Source organism: Alternaria incomplexa (genome assembly GCF_024043165.1).
Source record: "Alternaria incomplexa strain BMP 0042 chromosome Unknown scaffold_1, whole genome shotgun sequence".
Taxonomy (NCBI): Eukaryota; Fungi; Ascomycota; class Dothideomycetes; order Pleosporales; family Pleosporaceae; genus Alternaria; species Alternaria incomplexa.
In genome coordinates this window covers 2,533,246-2,555,361 of record NW_026249850.1, presented here as the reverse complement: position 1 = coordinate 2,555,361, position 22,116 = coordinate 2,533,246, and the positions used below count along the sequence as shown (strand labels likewise).

General features: G+C 53.9%; 7 protein-coding genes across 7 annotated transcripts; 3 read left to right on the top strand and 4 right to left on the bottom strand.

Moving 5' to 3' along the window:
- Positions 1 to 209: 209 nt before the first annotated feature.
- Positions 210 to 2,840, top strand: J4E90_000912 (uncharacterized protein; the record flags this gene model as incomplete). The annotated part of the gene is made up of 5 exons (XM_051430505.1): positions 210 to 249; positions 302 to 1,016; positions 1,496 to 1,619; positions 1,670 to 1,697; positions 1,744 to 2,840. The coding sequence occupies 5 exons, from the start codon at positions 210 to 212 to the stop codon at positions 2,838 to 2,840; spliced, it is 2,004 nt and encodes a 667-aa protein (XP_051295992.1).
- Positions 2,841 to 4,785: 1,945 nt separating this feature from the next.
- Positions 4,786 to 6,648, top strand: J4E90_000911 (uncharacterized protein; the record flags this gene model as incomplete). Its single annotated transcript, XM_051430504.1, has 2 exons — positions 4,786 to 4,791; positions 4,837 to 6,648. 2 exons carry the CDS (start codon positions 4,786 to 4,788, stop codon positions 6,646 to 6,648), a joined length of 1,818 nt encoding a protein of 605 aa, XP_051295991.1.
- Positions 6,649 to 7,270: 622 nt separating this feature from the next.
- Positions 7,271 to 13,420, bottom strand: J4E90_000910 (uncharacterized protein; the record flags this gene model as incomplete). The annotated part of the gene is made up of 2 exons (XM_051430503.1): positions 7,271 to 10,468; positions 10,520 to 13,420. The coding sequence occupies 2 exons, from the start codon at positions 13,418 to 13,420 to the stop codon at positions 7,271 to 7,273; spliced, it is 6,099 nt and encodes a 2,032-aa protein (XP_051295990.1).
- Positions 13,421 to 14,843: 1,423 nt separating this feature from the next.
- Positions 14,844 to 15,710, bottom strand: J4E90_000909 (uncharacterized protein; the record flags this gene model as incomplete). Its single annotated transcript, XM_051430502.1, has 1 exon — positions 14,844 to 15,710. One exon carries the CDS (start codon positions 15,708 to 15,710, stop codon positions 14,844 to 14,846), a length of 867 nt encoding a protein of 288 aa, XP_051295989.1.
- Positions 15,711 to 16,171: 461 nt separating this feature from the next.
- On the bottom strand, positions 16,172 to 16,955 carry J4E90_000908 (uncharacterized protein; the record flags this gene model as incomplete). The annotated part of the gene is made up of 2 exons (XM_051430501.1): positions 16,172 to 16,504; positions 16,569 to 16,955. The coding sequence occupies 2 exons, from the start codon at positions 16,953 to 16,955 to the stop codon at positions 16,172 to 16,174; spliced, it is 720 nt and encodes a 239-aa protein (XP_051295988.1).
- Positions 16,956 to 17,840: 885 nt separating this feature from the next.
- J4E90_000907 (uncharacterized protein) lies at positions 17,841 to 19,647 on the top strand (the record flags this gene model as incomplete). The annotated part of the gene is made up of 3 exons (XM_051430500.1): positions 17,841 to 18,110; positions 18,173 to 19,430; positions 19,499 to 19,647. The coding sequence occupies 3 exons, from the start codon at positions 17,841 to 17,843 to the stop codon at positions 19,645 to 19,647; spliced, it is 1,677 nt and encodes a 558-aa protein (XP_051295987.1).
- A 33-nt stretch (positions 19,648 to 19,680) lies between these two features.
- J4E90_000906 (uncharacterized protein) lies at positions 19,681 to 21,689 on the bottom strand (the record flags this gene model as incomplete). The annotated part of the gene is made up of 3 exons (XM_051430499.1): positions 19,681 to 19,701; positions 19,763 to 21,436; positions 21,597 to 21,689. 3 exons carry the CDS (start codon positions 21,687 to 21,689, stop codon positions 19,681 to 19,683), a joined length of 1,788 nt encoding a protein of 595 aa, XP_051295986.1.
- Positions 21,690 to 22,116: the final 427 nt, after the last annotated feature.

The window sequence follows — 22,116 nt, the reverse complement described above, 5'->3', positions numbered from 1 at the left end:
CTTTAGCAAGTTCCAGACCGTACTCTATTCGTCGTGGATTACGCCTGGTGGACATCCGTAAGACCCGTTCATGTTGTGCTGAATCGCTGGCAAGATATATATTCGCCCGCCTTCCACTCCAGCTTGAGTATCACAAAATCCATCTCCTCTACTTTAGTCGGAAATCTGCATATCATCCATTACCACAATTTAATCATTTCAAAATAAATATGTCCTCGAACCCAGACAAGGAGGTTGTGCTCGTAACAGGTACCAGCCCTCCAGACGTTTACCAAGCTCGTCATACTGATAGCCTCTGTAGGGGCAACCAACGGTATCGGTCTAGACACCGTCATTTATATCGCATCTGCATCTCCAAAGTACCATGTCATAATCGGCGCGCGCAACATGTCGAAAGGCGAAACAGTCTTGAAAGATGTGCAAGCCAAGGCAGGCATCCAAGGCACACTCTCCCTAGTGCAACTCGATGCCAACGACGACGATTCTATCAAAGCTGCGGTCAAGAAGATTGAGGAGGACTTCAGCAAGCTCGATGTGCTTATTAACAACGCTGGTATATGTCCCGAAAGAGACGGCACATGGCCGGACCGGGAGCTGATGCGCACCACGTTCGAAACCAACGTCTTTGGCCCTACCATCCTCACAGAAGCCCTCATTCCCGCAATGAAGCGCTCATCCAATCCGCGCATCATCAACGTGTCCTCTACTATGGGTAGCATCACTTTGATCTCCGATCACAGCTCTCCCTACGCCCAGGTTAAATACCCCGGATATCGCATGACTAAAGCTGCGCTCAACATGTTGACGGCATACCAGTACGTCCAGCTCAAGCCGGATGGCTTCAAGGTCTGGACGTACTGCCCAGGCTATGTGGTGACGGACATAGGAGACGACAAAGAGCAAAGAAAGGAACAAGGCCTTGAGAGTTCAGAGACGAGTGCGCTAGGACTGTTACAAATTGTGCAAGGCGAGAGAGATGCTGATGTAGGAGGATTTGTCGGCAGATATGGACAGAAGTATGGTTGGTAGTGACTTTTAGCCTCTTGTGCGGTGGTAATCCAAAGCACAAATAGTACATTGATGATTTCCCAGGAAAATGGTTTTTGTCGCATTTTAGCACGCTATGACATCTTCCCGGGGCCTTCAATGTTGTTGATGGTTAAGGTGGTCCTTCCGTTACAGGCGACCTGCCCCGCTTTTCCCCTGGCAGCTCCTGTCACCGCGTCATCGCTTCCTCCAACGAACTACTGCTACGCGTCTTCATTCCATCAGAAGCGCGCACGAACGCGAAGTGACGCACGTGCAGATTTACGGTCCTACAGAATCTGTACCTGCTACATTGAGAACTCTCCGAGCCGGTACACTGAACCCACGTGGTGCGATTAACCAATCGCGAGACCCGATGAGCGCACGCGACGAGCTAACGCAAACGCGATGCATGGCGGGAACGACTTCAACATCTGAGCTTTAGTGCATGCCGTTGCGCGCTGAACAGCATGGGTGCGATGGCGTATAAAGGTCGGGCCTTGTTGCTCGCGGTCTTTGTGTTTGCTTTGTGCGTCTTCACCTTGAACACAGACTTCAATTCAGAAGGAAAGAGCAACATGTTGGGATCATTGGTAAGGACAGCTCCTGGCATACAAGAACGAACGAATGCTAATGGTGCCAGGCATCTGCGAGCTTAATGCTGTTCGCTCGTATGTTGTCTTTTTGCGCGGGAATGTCCAAGCTCACGATACATAGAAAGCGCACTGGCATCCAAGTCTGACATCCGTTTCAACCATATTCAAGTCGTCGGAACGCACAACTCCTACCATCGTGAAGTCTCACTCGCCGAGCGACCAGTCTTTGAGAAATACGTACCGTCTCCAGAAGACTACTACTACTCGCACGCAGAGCTCGACAATCAATTGGAGTACCAGTCGGTGCGCTCTTTCGAGCTCGACTTACATTCGGATGCAAAGGGCGGCCTGTACTATCCCCCTGTCATATGGACGCTATCAAACTTGACAAACGCCACCACTCCTTACAATGGTGACATTCTGAAGAAGCCAGGTATCAAGGTGTTCCACGTCACAGACTTCGACCCCGATTCTGTCTGCCACACCTTCATCGACTGTCTCAAGCAGTTGAAGAGTTGGTCAGACGCAAATCCGAGACACGTCCCTATCACTATTGATCTCGAGCTCAAGACCGATGCGCCGGCATGTTCGTTAGGCGGTGTCTGCCCTGGCGAAGCGACAAACTGGACGCTCCCTCGCCTCTTGAACGTCGACGCGGAGATCCTCTCCGTATTCCCTAAGAAGCAACTCATCCGCCCCGACGACGTGCGCAAGAGTGGCCTCACCCTCGAGCAAACCATCCTGCAACAAGGCTGGCCGAAGCTGAAGGACGTTCGCGGCCGCCTTCTGTTTTTCTTCGATAACGACCCGAAACCCAGTGACCCCAACTCGCCTCGCGAGCTCTACAAAACCGGCGCCCCCTCGCTACAAAACCGCACTGTCTTCACCAATGCGCTCGAAGGATCTTCCGATGCTGCATTCATCAAATACAATGAGCCGCGCGCCAACGGCATAGCAGAGATCCAGCGTCTTGTCAAGAAGGGCTACTTGATCCGAACACGTGCTGATATACCCATCGATACCATCTTGAACCGCACTACAGAGATGAGGGATTTGGCTTTTGAGAGTGGTGCGCAAATTGTTAGTACCGATTTCCCGGCTTGGGGCATGAGCAGTCGATGGGGTTGGGATTATGTCGCCAGGCTTCCCGGAGGATTGGCTGCGAGATGCAATCCTCTTATCGCACCGGAAGGCTGCAAGGACAAAGATCTGGAGTAGATGACGAGAGAAGAGAAATGATTCATATCACGCCGCGATCACATCATAATCTCACTACAACCTGTGACACAACTTGAAGTGAAAGAACATCGGTCTCTTCTAGCACACATCTCAGTACAATGAAGGATGCGTCATATCGCTTGCGCCCGAGCTTAGCGACAGGCTAAGGCGGTGCATAGCAGGTGAAGATGAGCGTATAAATATCTCGGTGAATTCACGACTAGGCAGGGTGGCAGGTTCGAGCAAACACGTGGCCCGTGCGCTCCTTAGCCCGCCCGCACCTGCCCGCAGTCTTAAGTAGTCTGCCCTCCCTCTCCTCTCTCTCTCCACCACCATTTACTGACTCCGATTCTCAACTCGCGAATTTCGCGGAATGTACACCAAGCCCTTTCTTGCTCCGCGCTCGCGCGCATCATATCAAATTGAACTACACTTACTCTCCTTTTTGCAACATGCGCAACACTTCTGCTTCAGCATCTCGACTGCACAGTAGCAATACCTGTGGTATGGCGACTTCCCGTACTCAGGCATTGCGATCTGCCGTAGGGTTCCTCAAGCTGTTCTGTTCTGTATCTTGGAACAAGGAGGGTAGCCACCTCATCCTTCCTTCCTCATGCGGCATTTTTCACAAGGTTTTCTCTTCGGTTTCGCGTTCGTGCGGACCTCTTCTACATCTTTCGCTGATTCGGCGGCTACCTACCTTCAACCTTGTATGGCCTTCGGGCTGATCCTCATGGCTCCGAGGCAACGTCTTTCACCAACCTAGAGATTGGTGTCCGGCTTGTCCACACCCTGCGCCGAAAGCCGTGCTTAGCATGCTGCTTACCGGCCAGCCGACCCCTGCCGCTGGTTCTGAGGAGCCTATATCAGTACTGTGCTGGGAGTACTGACGAAATTATCAGTATGGATCAAGTCGTATGGCAGTACTGATAAGTCGACCTCCAGCCGGCGCCTCTTGTGATAGGAACGGACGGATACTGCAATGAGGTGCAAGACCGAGCCTATCCCTCCGTTTCTCGATGTATAAATGGGTTTCATCGCAATTCTGCTACACATTCTTTTCGTTTGCTTTTGCGGCATGCTGCTGGGCTGAAGAAGGGAAACGAGAAGGGACACGATTATGTTTGCACGCAAGCGTGAAGTCACGTTAGATGGTAACATGCCAAGCGTCTTGATCCAGCAACGGCGTGACTTTCGTTCTTTCACAAGTTCTCATACCCCTCCATCTTCGTGAACCCCACCGCCATCATGCTTTCCATCCTTCAATGCTTCTACTTTGACCTATATCGCGTCTTTAGAGGCAACCTTCCATAATGGCTCGAATGCAGATACCATGTTCTCTCGTGAATGTCCTACCCATAGATCTAGTCCTATAGTACACTCCAGTCAAACCGCCGCCTCGTGCTCCTAGGTTCCTCAAAGTCTATGTGATACGTCGAGACCACTAAGAGAGCCCGCTCATTCCACCGCCAGTGTCTGGATGTCGGTATAACGGCGGGGTGACTTTCACCGCTTCACTTTCACTAATATACGCTCATTCACTGCAAAAATGTCGCTTTCCTATCTGGGTCTCGAGCGAGCCGCAACTTGCAACGCGGCAATCTACTATCCCTCACAGTCACCCACGTGTACCCCGTGGCGCACTCTCCACTTCTCACTCGTTCCCATCCACACACGACGCCTCCAAAAAGCAGAGCACTCCCCAGCTCGACGATCACCATGTCTGAATTCCCCGCGGACCACAATGAGCGCTCCACAATCGCACCTCCGATCGAGCACGCCAGTCCCCTGCGGCCTGAGAAGCGGAAGACTCAACATACACACGACTCCGACGAGCCTCACCCCCCAAAGCGCTTGCGCCCGACCGCCGGTGTCACTAAAGGGAAGCCTAGCAAAGGCGACTTTTGGACCCTACCTGAAGAGCTGATGCAGCTTGTTTGCCAACATGTACGTGTAGTACTCGACTCCTGTAGCGCCCTCGACTAACTTTTGACAGCTCTCTCAACGCGACTTGTATATACTGTTGTTGCAATCCACCAGAAGGCAGCGCAAAGGAGCCACTAGGAAGCTACAGAGACTTTTCGTTAGACATGTCGAGATGCGCCTCACGAGGAAGCGCCCGAGCTTTATACAGCAGCCAAGCGCCTTACTTAACCATCCATACAACTTCCACGCGATCAGCTTCGACGTATCTGAGGAGCTTGGGTGGCAGATGAACAGCCTCCTGATCGCTCTCAAGCCGACTCCAGTCAAGGCGGTCATGTTCAGTCCAAACAGCGTCGTGGTTTCAGGCACTGTGGACCAGGTGCTACACACATATCAGCATCTACCAAAACCAGAGCTCCTCATGGTTCCCACTTTCCACATTGGAAACCTCGCCCGCATTCCCAGCCACGAAGCATTCATGCACCGCCTTTGGACATTCCTCGACACACGAGACCAGTATGAGCGCCGCACAATCAAGTTCCACAATACCTCCGTCACACGTCAAACCATATATGGACCAATGCAGCGGGCGCCCAAAGGCTACTACCTACCCAAAGACGCACCTCCTCAAATCCGAGAGCTGACTGGTCATTTTGGCTTGTGCATCAGCCTCATTCGGATCGTATCTAGTACCTTGTTCGATGATCTGAAAGATCGAACCCTCGACCTCATCGTCGCCCCTTACGCCCCCGCAGAAATTGTCCGCGGCATGATTAGCAGCAAGCACCAGTACCGAGTCCGTTCTGTGTCGATCATCAACGACAACCATAAGGACAACACTCTCATGGACGACGTGCTGACGCGACTCTTCAAGCAAATGCCCAATGGCATCATTCTGGAAGAACTTCGAGTGGCCGAAGTCAATCTTCTTCTCAAAACGGGCTACGTTCCACAACATGCCTATCTTGTCAACAAAATCGGCCTCTTACGACTGTACAACTGCCCTGGCTTAAGCCAATTCACAAGCGTCGATGCCTTCAGAAACTCTGATCTACACACGTTTATCTACCTACGGGAGTACCCAAAACTGAACCCAGAAGTACGGGATGGAGTCTTTCGCAATGTGACAAGACATTGCAGCAAATTGGAGCACTTCTGCTTCCACGCGCGAAGAGACAATTCGGACGAGCAAGTCAAAACTGCGCTCAGCGCTCCTGATGCCAATGGCCAAACAAAGGCTGTATCGAGGAAAGAGCGAAAGAAGGCTCGACAAAGCGAGGTGTATGGCATCGGGCACCTGCTGCGCAAGTCGCCGCCAATGCTGAAGACAATTTCCCTGCGCATTGGAGAGAGGTCAGAAGTTCCTGACCAGGAACTACAACTCCTGGGTCAGTACTTCCCAGATCTAAGACACGTTGGCATTCCATGCCCAGTGCTCTGGGATGCGATTGAAGTAGGTCACTTGAGTGACGATATGTGGAGAGATGTTGGTGAACAAACAACAATTCTCTCCACTATCTATGGACTCGAATACCTGCATTTGTTTGTCGCAAATCTGGGGACAGAGCCTAGGATGGGCACCAAGGCCATCAGCACGGCACTCCAGCGTGTTGCGTACGAAGTCCTCGCTATCGTCTCAAGTGAGTGTAGAGGACTCAAGTACCTCTCCATCACGGTAAGGGACTTCGTCGAGCACGCTGGAGGGAAGTCGGAACCTGTGGCTGTGCACCTGAAGGTCAACAGGGATGACTCAAAGCAGTCGGAGCTTGTGTGGGCGAAGGAGCTTGGGGTCGACATGGAGCTGTATGGTGACACAAAGGAGTGTACATACGAGGGCCTCGTGGATACGAAGACGGCGCGGTGGGCGAGGCCGAAGTACTGAAGGTCATATAAACGGCAGTTGGATGTTTGTCGTGATAGTTATAACCCTCGTAACGACATGTATTCGCCAAGAAGATGTATGCCATCATAGTGGAGTCATCGTAATGACACGTATCCGTCAGCTCAGCACGGAAATTTTAAGTTGCCGACACATCTTCCATTAATTCTATTCACCTCACACCCACTATCACAGCTTCGTTCATCACACACACACCCCTCCTCATCCCACTACCAAAAGACCAAGAACCATCAAACAAATACACACCTGGTATCGAGCGCAAAAGACACGTGTATATTCCCCATGGAAAACAAGAACAGACACACTCCATCCATATGCATGAAAACCAGTATTGACAAGGAAAGTAAGAAACACAATAGCGTGATTACAAAGTGAAAAATTGTATGTGGGGAATGTGGAAGTGGTATCACAGAAGCCTTCTTGAAATACCGCCCGTGTAAATCCCATGAACAAACGCCACGCTTGCTCGCAGTATGAAAACGCAAAATCGATGGTGGTGACAATATGCAGTGCGCAACAGAGGCAGTAGCGGCGTGTTGTGAGTTGCTGTGATGCGCTTGCCGTTTCGGTCCATGTCCCTCTCTTCTCTTTCCTTACTCGTGGCCTAGTACCTCAGCTTACCCAGTAAACTGAAGCAGTAAGCACACTCCCTCTCACTCTTCATTTGCACCATGAAGACTCTTGCTCTTGCGCCCAAGACACCACCCGTCTTGCCGACGCCGCCGACCTGACCGTCTTCATTCAAGTGGTCTTCCCATACGCTGACAGCAATACCACTGCGTGCGACGCGCTCGAAGCACGTCTCGGACAGAGTGACGTCAAGTAGTATTTCACCGTGTTTCTTGCCTGTAAGGAGAATACGTCGCTCCTGGGTATGATCTCTGGTACCAGGTGCGCGCTGTCGTGGGTTCGTAGGCGAGGATGGCACGCTTGGGTTGGGTGACGGCAGCATTATTGTTAAGCGTGCGCTGCCCATATCGCGCCATTTCTTGAGTGACTCTCGCTCATAAAGCCTGCACTTCGTGTTCGTAATTCCAGCTGGTGCACCGGGCGCGCGTACAATATCGCCGGTAGGTGTAGATGCGCCTGAGCCGCGTGGGGAGTTGGAACCGCTGTCGAATGAGGAGCCAGTACTGCGGGATCCGAGTGTTGAGTTGCGGATGCTAAAGACGCCGCTCTTTCCGAACGAGAATCGGCCTAGTGCAGAGCGGAGAGCAGAGTTCATGGTTCCAACAGAAGACTCAGTCGCTGCGGAGATAGAGGCAGCGCGTGTGCTTGACTTGCGGTAGCTGCTTCTCCTACCTAGCGTACCTCCGAGCCAGCCAGAAGACTCAGCGCTTGTCCTAGCCGCGTTCTGACGGTCCATCGCCTCGGCCCAGCTCGATTGTCCGTAGGGGCCGCGCGCGTTCTGGAGCGCGATGTAGGTGGGGTTGTTGATACGAGACTGGTTGATCATGGCGTATAGTTGGGCGCACTCCGCTGCATTGCGACTTCTCAACATAATGTTATTGCCAGCTTTGATGCGCGACTCTGCGGTGGGTGGGGAGCGAATGGAGATATCAATGGCCGTTGATTTTCGCAACGGCACCAGAGGGGTAAGCTCAACCGCAATAAGGGGAGCACCTCCCTCGGGAGTGATGATCTCGTCGCCGTCGGCCAGGAAAGGCTTGGAGTGATTGATTGTGATCTCGAAGACCTCGATCTTACCTGGCGTAACGACGATGCTACATTCGTCTGGATGCAAACTGTCCCATCGGCCAGCATCGGACCAAGCGAAGATGGATGCGATGGTCTTGGAGGCTTTGCCGGAACCCTGCGGAACTGCTCTGTATGGAGTGTTCGACGCGGATTGTGATGGGGTGATAGTGCCGTTGGGGAGGGTGTAGATTGATGCAGGAGGTGAGACTTTGGGAAACTTCTTGGTCTCCTCCTCTACCTTCTCAACCTTCTCTGATGAAGTGGGACGACTGGCTTCTCTACCGGTGGTGTATGAGCGTCCAGGGTACCCGCGTGGCCCAAGGTATCCGATCGGCATAAGTGGCATGGGAACGTCGTCATCTAACTCGTCTTCTGACGACTCCGAGGTGAGGCTTTCTTCATCTTCATCGTCCACCTCATCCTCAGAAGCAGTGTCCTCCTCGCTCTCGCTTGACTCCTCTGTGCAGGTAGATGGCTCATACTCATGCTTCAAGGGTGACGATGACCGGCGTTTGTTCTTGAAACCAGGCAGCGTAGGAGTGAATACTGGTGTTTTACTTCCCTTGAGTGTCACAGGGGTTGCTGGACTGGGCGATCGATGCGGCGGTGTTGGAGGCGGCTCTTCGACCTCCGCTTTGGGCTCTACGATATCATCGACAATTATGTCGTGTTTCTTTCCTTGCAGCTTCGATGGCGCGGAGGCTGAGACTTCCCGGAAGTTGTCATCGTCATCTTCTTGATCCTGCGTTGGCGTAGAGGGCCGGCTTGATTTCCTTTGTCTTGGGATGCTCGGTAATTCTAGCGAGGGGACAGATGAGACTCGTCTGTGTGCCTGTGGACGTTGCGGCGAGGGAGGCGAGCCGGGTGGTGAGATCTCGGAATCCATGGTGGTAGTATTGTTGTCTTCTTCGGAGCTGTACGATTCTTCAGAGTCGTCGGAATCGCCAACTTGCGAAGATGGCATCCAAACACTGTAACTCTTTTGGGGTCGCTTTTTAGTGGATTTCCGGCGTGGCTTGGACTCCGGTACTGGCGCCTGAATTTTCTCTGGCTCTACCGGATCTTCGAGAGTGATCTGACGGGACGGCCGTGCTGAATGTGGAGAAAGGGTAGGGTTCTTAGACAGCCTCTTCGCCCTTGTCCGCTTCAGACTCGAAGGCGATCCAGTGCCCTCATTTCGCACCGCCTCATCAAGACCACGGGGTGTTCGATCAGGATCGTTGAGCAGTTGGTATGCCGTCTGCATGGGATCTGTGGGCGTATGGGGTTCTGAGTCGTCTATTTTGCCAAAGACAAAGTCATCGTGACTGGGCGGAGTTACAGGCGAGATGGTGCGTGATTGGTTGCGCCTATCGGGTGTGTCATAGTGCCATACTTTTGATACTTCAGTATGTTGCTCCCCAATAGGTATGTCAATTTCATGTGGGCTTGGTGTCCTGCTCTTCTGTGGGGGTGTCGATTCAGTTGCAGCTGAAAGTAGAGACGAGGATCCATGGCTGCTTGTCGGCCTGTGTGTGGTGGGTGTGGCCTGGTTCTTCCTGACTTCAGAGATTTGAGGTGGGATGGGGTTGAGACCGAGCATCTGCACCCACTCAAAGCCAGCTTGCTCATCATCGGATATCAAAGACATGATCTCGCTCCACTCTGATCCATCGTTTTGTTTTCCACGGATCATGACAATTATTTCGCCCTTTAGGTCGCCATTCCGTGCTGATGCATTGCTGAGGTGGACAGGTGGGAGGAGCAACCATCGCCCTGTAGGATCGACTTCGCAGAAGAGGAGGTCGCCTCCGACTCCCGTACCTGGTGCGTTGTCGCGGAGTAATATCTCAACGCGACAACTCATTTCTTGACCACTCGAATGGAACAGATGTAGGTCGAAGTGGTCTCTAGCTCGCACGCAGCGCGTGGAATCAACCCGGACGCCGGCAAGTGGGGCGAGACTTCGGGGATCGCGTGCGCGAGTGGGATCAACGCTAGCCGCGGCTTCGTCTTCGAGGCGGGCTTGTTCGTCGTTCGACCGCTTGCGTGCTGTCGTAACTAGGTCTTGGAAAATCTTCGAGATTTGCTCGACGCGCTCGGAAGGTTTCACATGATTGATGCCCTTGATTGATGTCAGTATTTGCGGCAGCATGGACAAGTCAATTCAACGTACCTTCAAACTCTTCGACAGATACTTGAGTCGAACCAGTGGGCGTTTGAGCATATAGGCGACGTCAACACGCTCGCCATCGCTGTTGACTACATATCCCTCAGCGTTTCGCGGCATGCCTTCGTCCCATGGGGCACCGTCATCTGGCCCATTGACGACCTTTGCGGGCTTGAACGGATCGTCATCTGCCGGCGCGAGACTGATTACGACGTCTTGGAAGCCGAGGCGCCACGCAGCGATGTAGTCAGAGTACACTCGTTGTGCACTCTGAGCCCAGGAAACAAGTGCATCGGAGTCCTCCCTAGGGACGCGCTTGTGCAGGTTCTTAAGTCGCTCTAAGCAGACACCCATGTCGACGATTGGCTTAGTAACTTCACTAGGATCGGACTTGGAGGAGCGAGAGAACAGGCCAGCAGCGATAGCGGACTCGGACTTGGAAAGAACGCAGCTAAGAAGGACAGGGATAACACCGTCGACCAGTGTGCGGAGCTCTCTCATATATTTGGCTTCGTCAGAGGAGAGCTCTTTCATGATGTCGTCGACAGTGGCAGTGGCAAGGCGGCTCCTGTTGGTACGGATACTTCTGGCAGAGATGATGCTCTTCGAGCTTGCCTTGGGCATGGAAAGCACTGAGATAAGATCCTCATGTCTGGCAAGCTTCCTCCGCCGGGTACTCTGGCGACTGATAATGGTCGAAGTTTCCGGGTTCAAGTACGAGCCTACTTCTGATGCAGGTGCTCCAGGACCAGTGCCTGCTTCCTCGGAGATAGTCGTGATTGTATCAGAAGCTGGTACCTGCGAGGATCGCGCTGACTGCGAAGCAATGGTTGAAAGGCGCTTGCCAGTCGAAGGGAACATACGCGGTCCTAGAAGTTGTCGCGGTCGCAGAGGCTTAGGCATGGCGTCAAGTACAGGCGCATCAGCAAAGGAAGAAGGGGCGGACGAAGCAGTGTCCAAGTCGGTGATATCATCCTTGGGTATGTCGTCTATCGACGTGGTCTCGCGGAGAGGAGAGGACATAGATCGGCCTTTGGTAGGAGAATACTGGCCGCGCTTTGCACCGCGGCGCTTCAGCGAGGGCGTCGGAGTGACGGACACTTCACTTTCCTGGTCTTGGGTTGTCGTCTCTGTCGTAGTATCCGAGACGACAGTAGATGGGGTCTCGTCGATATCCTGGGTATTGATGGTCATCTCGCGGCTCGACCGTCTTCTGCGCCGTCTGCTACCGCTACCACTGCTACGGCGGCTTTCGACAGGGTCGTCTTTTGTCGCATCAGTGGACGCGCTGACGTCTGATTTTTCGGCCTTGTAGGGCAAATCGACAGACGAGACTGACTCTTTCGATTTTCTCCTCCTTGGTGACCTCTTGCGTGGCTCATCTTGTGTCGTCCTGGTGGAGGTAGTGACCTCTGAGGCAGTGACTTCGGAAGCATCGACGGTAGCGGGCAAGTCGAGGGAGGATACGGATTCTTTGGACTTCCGCCTGCGGCGCGAGCGCGTCTTCTTGACTGGGATCTCTTGTGTGGCATCGGTCGATGCTGTGACGTCTGATTTGCCGGCCTTGGAGGCGGACTCTGGGCTCGACACAGAGTCCTTGGACTTGCGTCTGCGTCGGGGTTTCGACTCTGCCAGAGGGTCGGGCGTGCTGCTGAGCCAGGCTTCTAAGCGGCTTCCCGTGGCCTTGGTGGGAGTGGTCGTCTCTGGGGCTGCTGGGATGATCAAGGGTGTTGCAGCTTCTTCCTGGGTCCTTGGGTAGGACCTGCGACTCTTCTTCCGCGAAGGCTTTGGCGCGGGCTTGGTGCTCTCGTCCTCTGTGCGAGCACCGTTGCTTCTTGGTCGACGCCGGCGCCGTCTCTCTCGCAGCTCGTCGTCCCGGGGTGACGTGATGCGGCTCTCGTTGAGCGATGGGGCAGAGCTCTCTGCGTACTCGACCGTGACCATATTGTGGGGGTCGTCGCTCTGTACTGAGCCCGAGCGGCGTCCTGGGGGCCGAGTCCATGGCGTGAAGGGCATAAGATCCTCTGCCGACATGGATGCGCGGGGTGATGTGCGCGCGCGCCGTCTGCTACGCCGCATCCTCACCATCTCCGTCTTCTCTTTCTCGGGCTGGGGCGAAGTAGGATCGGATGGCGTCTCATCGCTCTTGGCGGTCTTTCCACTTCCAGCCCCACTGCTCGCCGGGCGTTGTTCGTTCTCTGAGCTCGACGGTTTCGATGGTCTGCGTGGCTTCGGCGGGGCTTTCTTCTGTCCTGTGCTCTTGCCTATGTACTCCGCGAGGGGCAAGAGAGGGTTTGACTGGGGCGTAACGGGGGCTATGGGCTTGAGCTCAGGGCTTGCGGGCTTCTTGGGGATGATCCTCGAGGGGCGCACCCAGGCGTTGGGGATCGTCTTTGGCTGTGGGCGACCGGCGGCTTCTTTCGGCGGTGACATTTTGGCGCGCCAGTGCGAGTCGCTGATGACGCGCTTCTTTGGCGCTGTCGCCGTGAGCAGGTCCTCGTCGAGTTCATTGTGGGGGACAGGCGTCTTCTTCGCGCTGCCCGGGCGCTCTGGGCTGGCGCCGACCGACTTCCCGCGCTCATGTGTGGGTTTCCAGTTGGGCTTGTCGTCGTGGGGTTTCGACTTGGGCGTGGTCGCGGGCTTGGGCGAGGCGGCGGGCTTGGTGGAGGCCTCTGAGGCGGATGCGCCGGCGCCTTCCTTGCTCGCGGCGTCGGGGTCGACCTCCTGCTGCCAGCGCTTTATCTTGTCGCGCACGTTGGCGGGCTTGTTGATGCCAATGGCCTTGGCAAAGTCCTTGCCGTCCATGGCTGCTTGTTTGTCCGTCGCGCCCATCTTCTTGCCCGGCGTGCCATTTCTCTGCTGTCCAGCCGTGTTGTCGGGGTCACTGGGCCGGGGGGAAGCGGGCATCGAGTCCCAGTGTCATTGGAGCTGCGGGCAGACGTCACGGGGACGGGGCGGCTTGCGACGGGCGGGTGCGAGTGTTGTGGTGTTTTGCGTGGGCGTGGCTGACGGGCCGTTTCCAGAGCTACGCCGGAGCTGCCTCTGTGCGGGCGGCTGCGGGATCAACGTTTTGGACAGCGAGTGTATAGGTGAGTGTGGTGAGAGCTGTCACCCCATCAGAGGGGAACGTTGAATGTAGCGCAGGGCGAGCGAACTGCTAGAGGGACGGTGTGATGTTTGATGACCCAATAATGGCTGCGGCCCGCCAGTAAAACCGGACTGGCCAAGTCTGCCCGCACGTTCCAGTGCCGCCGACAAGCAATACGATAAGCCCATGAGCTTGTGCGAGATCAGCATAAACTTGCCATGCAGCGCCGGCATCTAGACACGCTCGAGTCCGAGTCCTTCCAGCCTCTTGTTTACACGGCGGCTGAGACATTCCCAGCTTGCTATCTCGCAGCCCAGTCACGTTGGGCTATCCCGCGGGAACATCCATGAGAGACAGGCTCGCCTACAGACCAGTGCACCACGTCGACCCACGATTCGATCAACAAACCCATGCTGCAGCTTTGCTGGCATTACTGGCATTACGACTGCATCGAAGATGCGCACAACAAAGTGCGATGATATGCTCCGCGGCCTGTGATCTAACCCCGCCATCTTATTCAACAGACATCCTTGATGGTACGATGCATGGAAAACGGCAACAACAGGTTTTGTATTTGCCCGCTGCCGAATGCTTCGAGGCTATCGCACCACTCAGTGCGCTTGTTGCGGAGATTTTAATGTGGAATTATCTCATGGTTTATTTTAGCCTCCTGTGTCTGCTTTTTCTGACCGCAGACGGCCGCCTTGGTACGCGCCAAGACAACGTGTCTCCCATACCACCTCTCAACCTTGTAGGGCCCATCTTTCAACCTCCAAACTTGCCCTCACAAAGGCCAACGACCCCAGAGGACTGTTGTAGACAATCGGTTGTCCCACATAATACTGACATATCCCGTTAGCATTGACACACTCTGCTGCACCCTTCCATTACTCACCTCATAGCTAGCCGTCGAGTTCAGACTGCATACCCCGACCGTGCCGTTCCAGCCTAGCGTCCCGTTCCCATTATGGACGACAAATGTCTCGGCGATGTACTCGTACGCTCTCTTCGCTACATCTACGTACGCATTCTGGTTGCTGCTGTATGAAGCAGTGCCATTCCATGCTGCATTCGTGGATAGAGCCCCCAATCTTACACCCTTGAGCAAAGAGTACACAAACATACTGCTTGCACTACTCTCCAAGTAGTTGCCTTCTTCGCCAGGTCGGTCCATTACCTGCCTAAGAGGTGAGTGTACGAAGTCAGTCAATGTCTCATATGCAGTTCGTACAGGGACATGTCCTACCACCACGCCCCAGTCTTTCCATCTGCGGCTGCCACGATAGCGGGCATGAGTTGTTGGAACCGAGATCCGATGTACTGGCGTGCGTGGCTTGCATTCGCGGGGAGCAATTCGAGCGTATCGATGAGTGCCATACAGTACCATCCCAGACTGCGTCCCCACACGTGCGGGCTGGCGCCTGTAGCGCTATTGGCCCAGACTGCTGTGTGGCTGGCATCGTAACCGTGTACTAGGAGACCTGTTTCTTGCGAGTAACAGCGCTGCCATAGCAGATCGAGTTGGAAGACCATGTCTTCTAGCGTATCTTCAGTCATGGCAGAGTTACCAACATCGTTTGTGTATGCGGCGAGGAACGGAGTCAGACTAAACATGCCATCCAGGTAACTCCAGTACGGGTAGACATAATACCATAACCCGCCTTGGTCATTTCTAGGCTGCAAATCCACACTCTTTCTCAATGCTTCGAATGCTGTTTTGTACTTTTCATCCCCGGTTTCCTGCCATAATCGTAGTAGACCGTTTCCGCTGCTCAGACGGTCCAATGGGTATTTCGTGTCGCGCGTTGCGTTGGAGACGACAGGTACCACAGAGTCGGCGCTCTTAGTAATGTAGGCGTTAAGTGCTGGGGCCAAGGAACTGTTTGCATAAGTGGAGAGGATCTCGTGGAACGTCTTCTGCGTAAATCCAGCCTGCAATAGGGCAGAGGAGTCGGTCTGGCTGATCAGGATACCCTGGCTCCGGGAGATGATCGACTGGGCCATCTGAATGGAGATGGGAGGAGACGCATGATTTACGGCGTTGGGAAGAGCTGTCGCCGATAGGGCAAAAAGACACCAGTGTGCGAGGGAAGTAGTCGACAGATACATGGTTGTTTGTGTCAAGAGTTCTAGCCCACGTAAAGATGCCGGGAACTTCTCCAAGTGCTTATGTACTGCTCGGCCTGTTTGTGATGGGCGGCAAGGATCGAGCTTACGACGCGAAAAATGCCGACAATAGGGTTTACACTAACATGGGTGATCGGCAATCCCGGCGTTACTTGCTAAGTTTCCGGGAACATACGTTGTAAAGGAGTTCTGAAGCTGCATCTACTTGCCATAATCTTCTATTAGCATTATCCGAGTCTATCGATCTAGGGCGTCCTGTCCAAGCCACGCCTTCAAAACTAGGGTATCAAGTACCGTGTCTGTATCCAAAATGCTTTTTCAACCCATCCCAACAATCAACCCGTAAAAATGATGTCCTTGGCCAAGTCACTCCTCCACTCTAGCGGTATTGGTGTCCTCCTCAGAGGCACTGCTTGTATGCGTCTGATGCATGGAACATCCTTCTAGTTGCGCTTCTTGCCGATTTTCTCAACGAGCTTCGCCGCGTCGTTGACAGCCGCAAACGCGCTCCAAGTGGCCATGACACTCTGGTACATGAGGTATCCTGGGATCACAATCCAGAAAGCGTTCATCAGGACAAAGTATCCCCAGTAGTAGAACTGCTCAGGACGCGAGTACGACAGGTTGAGGATGTAGTGGTCGAAAAGCGAGGTAGCATAGTACAGTACGTCGCCGTAGAACTGGCCGAGCGAGACGATGAGTTGGGCCGAGTAGCGAAGCGGGTGGTCGATGGCGATGAGGTACGCGCAGAGGAAGGAACCGGGGCCCCAGAATACCTGTGAGAATGTTGATTAGTGGCTGTCCTTCCTCGAGAGAAGCCCAAACAAGACGTATACGTACAGCGGTGACGGTCTCCATGCACAGAACGAAGGCGTCCTGGGTCAGGTAACGCGAGTCGCTGAGCGCGTACTCCTTCCACAGCTGGCCAAAGAGGTCGTTCAATCCGCCCATATTCCTAAAGTTGTAGGCGAAGTAGCCCTCGAAGAACGAGTGGATGCAGCCGCACAGCACAAACCACATGATGGTGGAGAGGTCGCCGGTGCTGGCATTGGGGCGCAGGCGCTTGACCATCACGTACGTGACACTGAAGATGGCGACGCAGCCGGCAGCGAACATGAGCAGCAGGTCCAGCGTGCCCAGTTCGTTGGCCAGATAGCCCACAATCTCCTTCTCAATGGGGTAGTAAGGGTGCTGGCCCGGGGGCAGCGAGAAGTTGCCGGCTGCCATAGCGAAGGATGCGGATATCGAATTTAACAAAAAAAATGTAATGCAAGTGGTGCAGAGGTAGAGAAGGGAAAGGAGTACAAGAGCGAGTGCGGTGTCTATGGGCGGGCTACTAGCAATGGGGGCACGGCGTGCGTCGTGGTGCCAGATGGCAGGCCGAGTGGGAAAACATTCCGGGGCAGGAGACGCCATCCAATTGGGACAGCGCTTGCGGCGCGCCCTGGCTGTCAGCGGCAGGGATAAGAAGCGCGACCGCGACTCCCCGTCATGTCAGATGTCAGCAACTAAAGTCAGGCCGAACACGTAGACATGTGACCTTTCTGAAGTACTCCGGCGGCTGTACCGATGCCTTCATAGTCGTTGTTTGAGGCTGTTCGTGGCTCTTCGAGACTGAGCCCTTATCGCATCCTCTCGGTACGCCAGGTACGGTACGCTCATTTCCCTAGCGCGAAGAGGCGTCCTGCAGTCTCGGATAGGCACTCCAGCCTGCACCTTGCGCGCTCGAGCTCTCGTCTCTGGATAACAAGACTTTTCAACGCAGAGGCTGTCCGTTGCGACAACTCGTGCTGAAGTCGGAAGTGGCGCGAAAAAGGAGCAAAGATGGACATATCTAAGCGCATGTATGCCCCAAGGTGCGTAAGGCGAGTAATGAGTGGGAGGTTCGGTAGAACGTACAGCGACAGGCGTTGCTTTAGCCTAGCTTTATTTGCTCGCGCGTCCACGGCGTTGCGAAAGCGAGTTGACCACCTGGGCAGCCCTGGAGGTGTCGACGTCCCCGGGCCCCTACCCCTCAAGCTAATCCCAATCCAGTATACCTCGGCTTCTACTCGCGCGTCCTCTATGTCCGCGATATCACAGCGTCACTCCTCAACCGTCGCATACATCACAATGTCGCAAGGAGGCTCATCTTCAGACAAAGATTGGCGGTCCATATCGAGGCGGAAGAAAGCAGAAGAGAACAAGCGCATTCCAAAAGAATGGAAGTTGAATGCCTTACCGGGAGCCGACGTAAAGAGCTACATGGACATACCACGCAAGTCTGGGCTATTGACAAAAGAGGAGCTGGACATCACCGAACGATATGATGCTGTCGCACTGGCCGAAGCAATCAGAGAGAAGAAACTCAAATGCATCGATGTGACACGGGCTTTCTGTAAAGTGAGCCGTCCCAGATCGGAGCAGACCTCTTCGTAGCCGCTGATGTACTAACGTCATGGCAGAGAGCAGCAATTGCCCACCAAGTCACCAATTGCCTCACAGAAGTCTTCTTTGATGACGCGCTGAAGAGAGCCGAGGAGCTTGACGCCCATCTCGCATCAGGAAAAGCACCCCTTGGGCCACTCCACGGCGTTCCCATCTCACTGAAAGACACCTTCAGGGTCCGAGGTCATGATGCATCGATCGGTCTTGCAGCTCTCTGCTTCAAACCGGCACAAGAGAACTCGATCCTAGTCGATTGCTTACTCAACGCCGGTGCAGTTCTCTATTGCAAGACCAACGTACCTCAAACGCTCATGGCACTCGACTCCCACAACAACGTCTTCGGGCGAACTATTAATCCGCTCAACACTGCTGTGACCGCTGGTGGAAGCTCAGGTGGAGAGGGCGCTCTCATCGCGATGCGCGGCTCAATCTTGGGTGTAGGCACAGATGTGGGCGGCAGCATCAGGATCCCGGCCATGTGCGATGGTATGTTCGGCATCAAGCCCAGCTGGGAACGTATCCCATACGCAGGTCAAGAGGGCGGTATGCTTCCTGGAGCAACAAAAGTTGGTATCCCGGCGAGTGCAGGGCCGCTCGCGCACACCATGCGCGACATCGAACTCTTCTTCAGCGCAGTCGCATCCCAGCAGCCGTGGAATATGGATCCAGATGTCATACCATCGCCATGGAAGTTCCTGTCAACTACGCGAAAGAAGCTACGGATCGGCATCGTCCGGCGGGATGGAGTCATTGAGCCACATCCACCAATCTCCAGCATCTTAGATGAAGTCAAAGCTAAACTGCAAAAGTCTGGTATCGAGGCAGTTGAGATGGACATCACTCCTCTCTTTTCTCAATGTCAGTCCCTCGCCAATGCGCTGTTTGGTGTTGAAGGTGGCAACGCCATGTTTGACTTGCTGGAATCGTTCAGCGAGCCACTTTCGCCATGGCTATCCACTCGACTCAAGCGCAAGAAGCCGATGGACCTTCCCAAAGTTCAGCAATTCCATGGCAAGCGCGAGAAGCTGCGAAAGGACTTTTTGAGCATCTGGAAAGATGCGCATGGCGAGATCGATGCCTTCATCTGCCCAGTCGCGCCACACCCTGTGCCGCCCATTGACCGGTACAACGGCGTCAGCTACACAAGTTCGTTTGTACTGTTAGACTACCCTGCCGGTACTGTACCAGTAAGGTCGTTTGAAGAGGCAGATATGAAGGGAGAGATGGCGAGCACGGAGCCACTGGGAAGTTGGGACAAAGCAAACAGGGAGCTTTGTAAGTATTGTTATTTTCCTCGGTTCGCTGGAAGCACCGAAGCGCTCATATACTAACACGAATTGCAGGGACCAACACTGATCGTTCGGTCTACCTTGGCACGCCGCTTTGTGTACAAGTCGTCGCACCTAGATTACAAGAAGAGAAGCTGGTACAGGCCATGCGTGCCATCGACGATGCTTTGAATGGCTCAAACACTCTCAGCGCGAAGCTGTAGACCAAGGGTCAAAATGCCTGTACGGTGCACTGTCTACCATGTATCCCTCCGTACCTTCATCCTTTGAGTCGTTCTCATCAGCTGGCGGCAGCTCAAGTCCCGTCTTCTTTCTCACCATCTCGTCCCAGTCGCCTCGTACAAAGTGACCAAATGCTTCCATGTTCCTTCCTAGCTTTTTCTCGGAGATGCGTTCGAGCTTATTGGTGTACGATAGTACCCGGAAATGGCAGGTGTCGCGGGTAAACGTCGCTGTGCGAAAGGCCACAGTGAAGTATTTGACGTGAGTCAACATCCACTTGTTCAGTAATATCTCCAGAGCGCAGCTTGCTATGTCTTCGACTGGGGGTGGCAGCTCGCCGTCTTCATCGGGCTCGGTCGGCGGGCATGACAGGTGGAGATACTGGAGGAGTAGTAGGTCTCGTAGAACACCGAGATCCGATATCCCTTGACGGAACTGGTCAGGAGTAATGTCCTCGGTCAAGGCGGGAAATGGGATACCAAGGCTGGCGAGGTTGGTACATTGGGTAGCGATGAAAGCGAGATCCTTTGTGTGAAGTCGAAGGCTTGGGTCAGCTCCGAGATGTAGAGATGTCAATGAATGCCCAATACTAGGGAGGATTGTGGCCAGGGGAAAGTGGCAGTAATCGGGCTGGTCAATCTTGCTAATGCTGCCTTCCCAGAAGCTTGGTGTGGTGGTACCCTCGATGATCGGATTGGCCTTGTCGTAGATCAGGCACAGGGTCTGCAAATCGCTGCAAGACTCTATGATGGTGCACAATGCCGTCTCTTCCTCTTGCTCGATCTCGCGTTCCGACTCTTTGAAGATGAGAGATGTAAGGTCGACTGATGCGCTATGGCATTGATTCAAGAAGCTGCTGACCCCTGCGCAGTCGCGGATCTGGAGTGACGTCATGGCTTTGGCGAGGAAGTGTTTCTTGACGTCGATTTGCGCAAGATCGACGTGTGTGCCGCTGAGCTCCTCTAGACATTTCAGTCTGGTTCGCCAGCCAATACCCCTGATGATGTGGATTAGCGGTACTGGGTCCCCATCACGACCGTTATCGATGACAATCGAAAGAATTTTGTTGCCTTTGCATTCTTTCAACAACCTCCTGCAATAATGAGCAGGGGCGTCGCGGTTGACCAGGATTTCCACCTCTTCGCCATTTTCTTTTCGCAACTTGAACAGCATTATCGGACTTCCAGTTGTCTCGATAAGCTTTGGTATTCGGACCAATGGATCAAACTCACTCGAGTCCTTGGAGTCGCCTGCGGCTGCCTCATTGTGGAGTTCAATGTCCTCCAACTCCTCATCGTTTTTGGGATGAAAGAAATCCCATTTCTGGAGAAGATGGGGCAATGATCCCCAAAAGAGGTTCCCACTCGACTTCTCACCATCGTACCATGTTGGTATACATATGGTATCGAGATTAGGAAGATACCGCTGCAGAAGCCTTAGGCAGAGGGCTTCAGTCTGCGCAGTCACCCGGCTCTCATTGGTGAAAGCGAGTGTGCGAAGCTCCGGTTTCGTCCCAGGAGTGTCCAGTAGAGTGTTGAGGTTCTTCATGATTCTCAACGACCTTCGGCCTGCTTCAGGCGTAACGTGCACAAGTAGATCCCGGAACTTCGCGAGGCTCCCGGCTGACAAGCCTTCGAAACGATGCGCTGTGGCAGACTCGATGCGTAGATATGGCTTTTTATAGAGATATTCCTCAAAAAGGGCAACGTCGTCATCCCATCTATTCCGGAGTGCCACGTGAAGCCGACGAGAGATGGCGTATTGGGGCAACTATAGCAGCATACGTTAGCACATCATGACACAGAAAGAGTAGCAATGCCGTATCCTGATACACTTCAAGGATTAAGACCTGCTCAAAAGATCGCCGGCGAGATCGATGTAGTCGTCCAGGTGTATTGAGGCACTGCGAGGGGAGACAAGTATTACTTACGTAGTCGCAAACCATGCGTCGCAACTCTGGAGGGAGCGACTCCCAGAAGTACTTCTCCGCCTCGCCCACATCAGGTTGTGTCGTGGTTGCCATGCTGAGTGACCGTATGCTGCAAACTATACTGTGGTATAGTAGCAAAGAGGTAGAGGTTGTACGGCGAGATTGGGTTGTGAATTGAATCGATCAGCTCCAGCTTCAAGAAGTCGACCGCCAAGGCCGACTTGCAAGCCAGAAACTCGTAGTGAGCGTGCATAATTGCGTCTTTGGTGAAAGTGAAAGTGAAAAACTGCGACGTTGACAGCGCAAGTGGGAGAAGAGACGCGATCGGTCGCGCCATTCCACGGTGAATTACCTATTCTGTCAAGTGACTCAGAGATTCTCTATCTCTCGACACCAAACAAGCTTCTACTCTGGTCAAGTCACTAAGACTTCAGTCACTCTCAGTGAAGGGCTGGGCTGGGTAACTACGCACGGACTGACCGCCAGCTAGCGTTGCGCTGGCTCTATATAAATCCGCCCT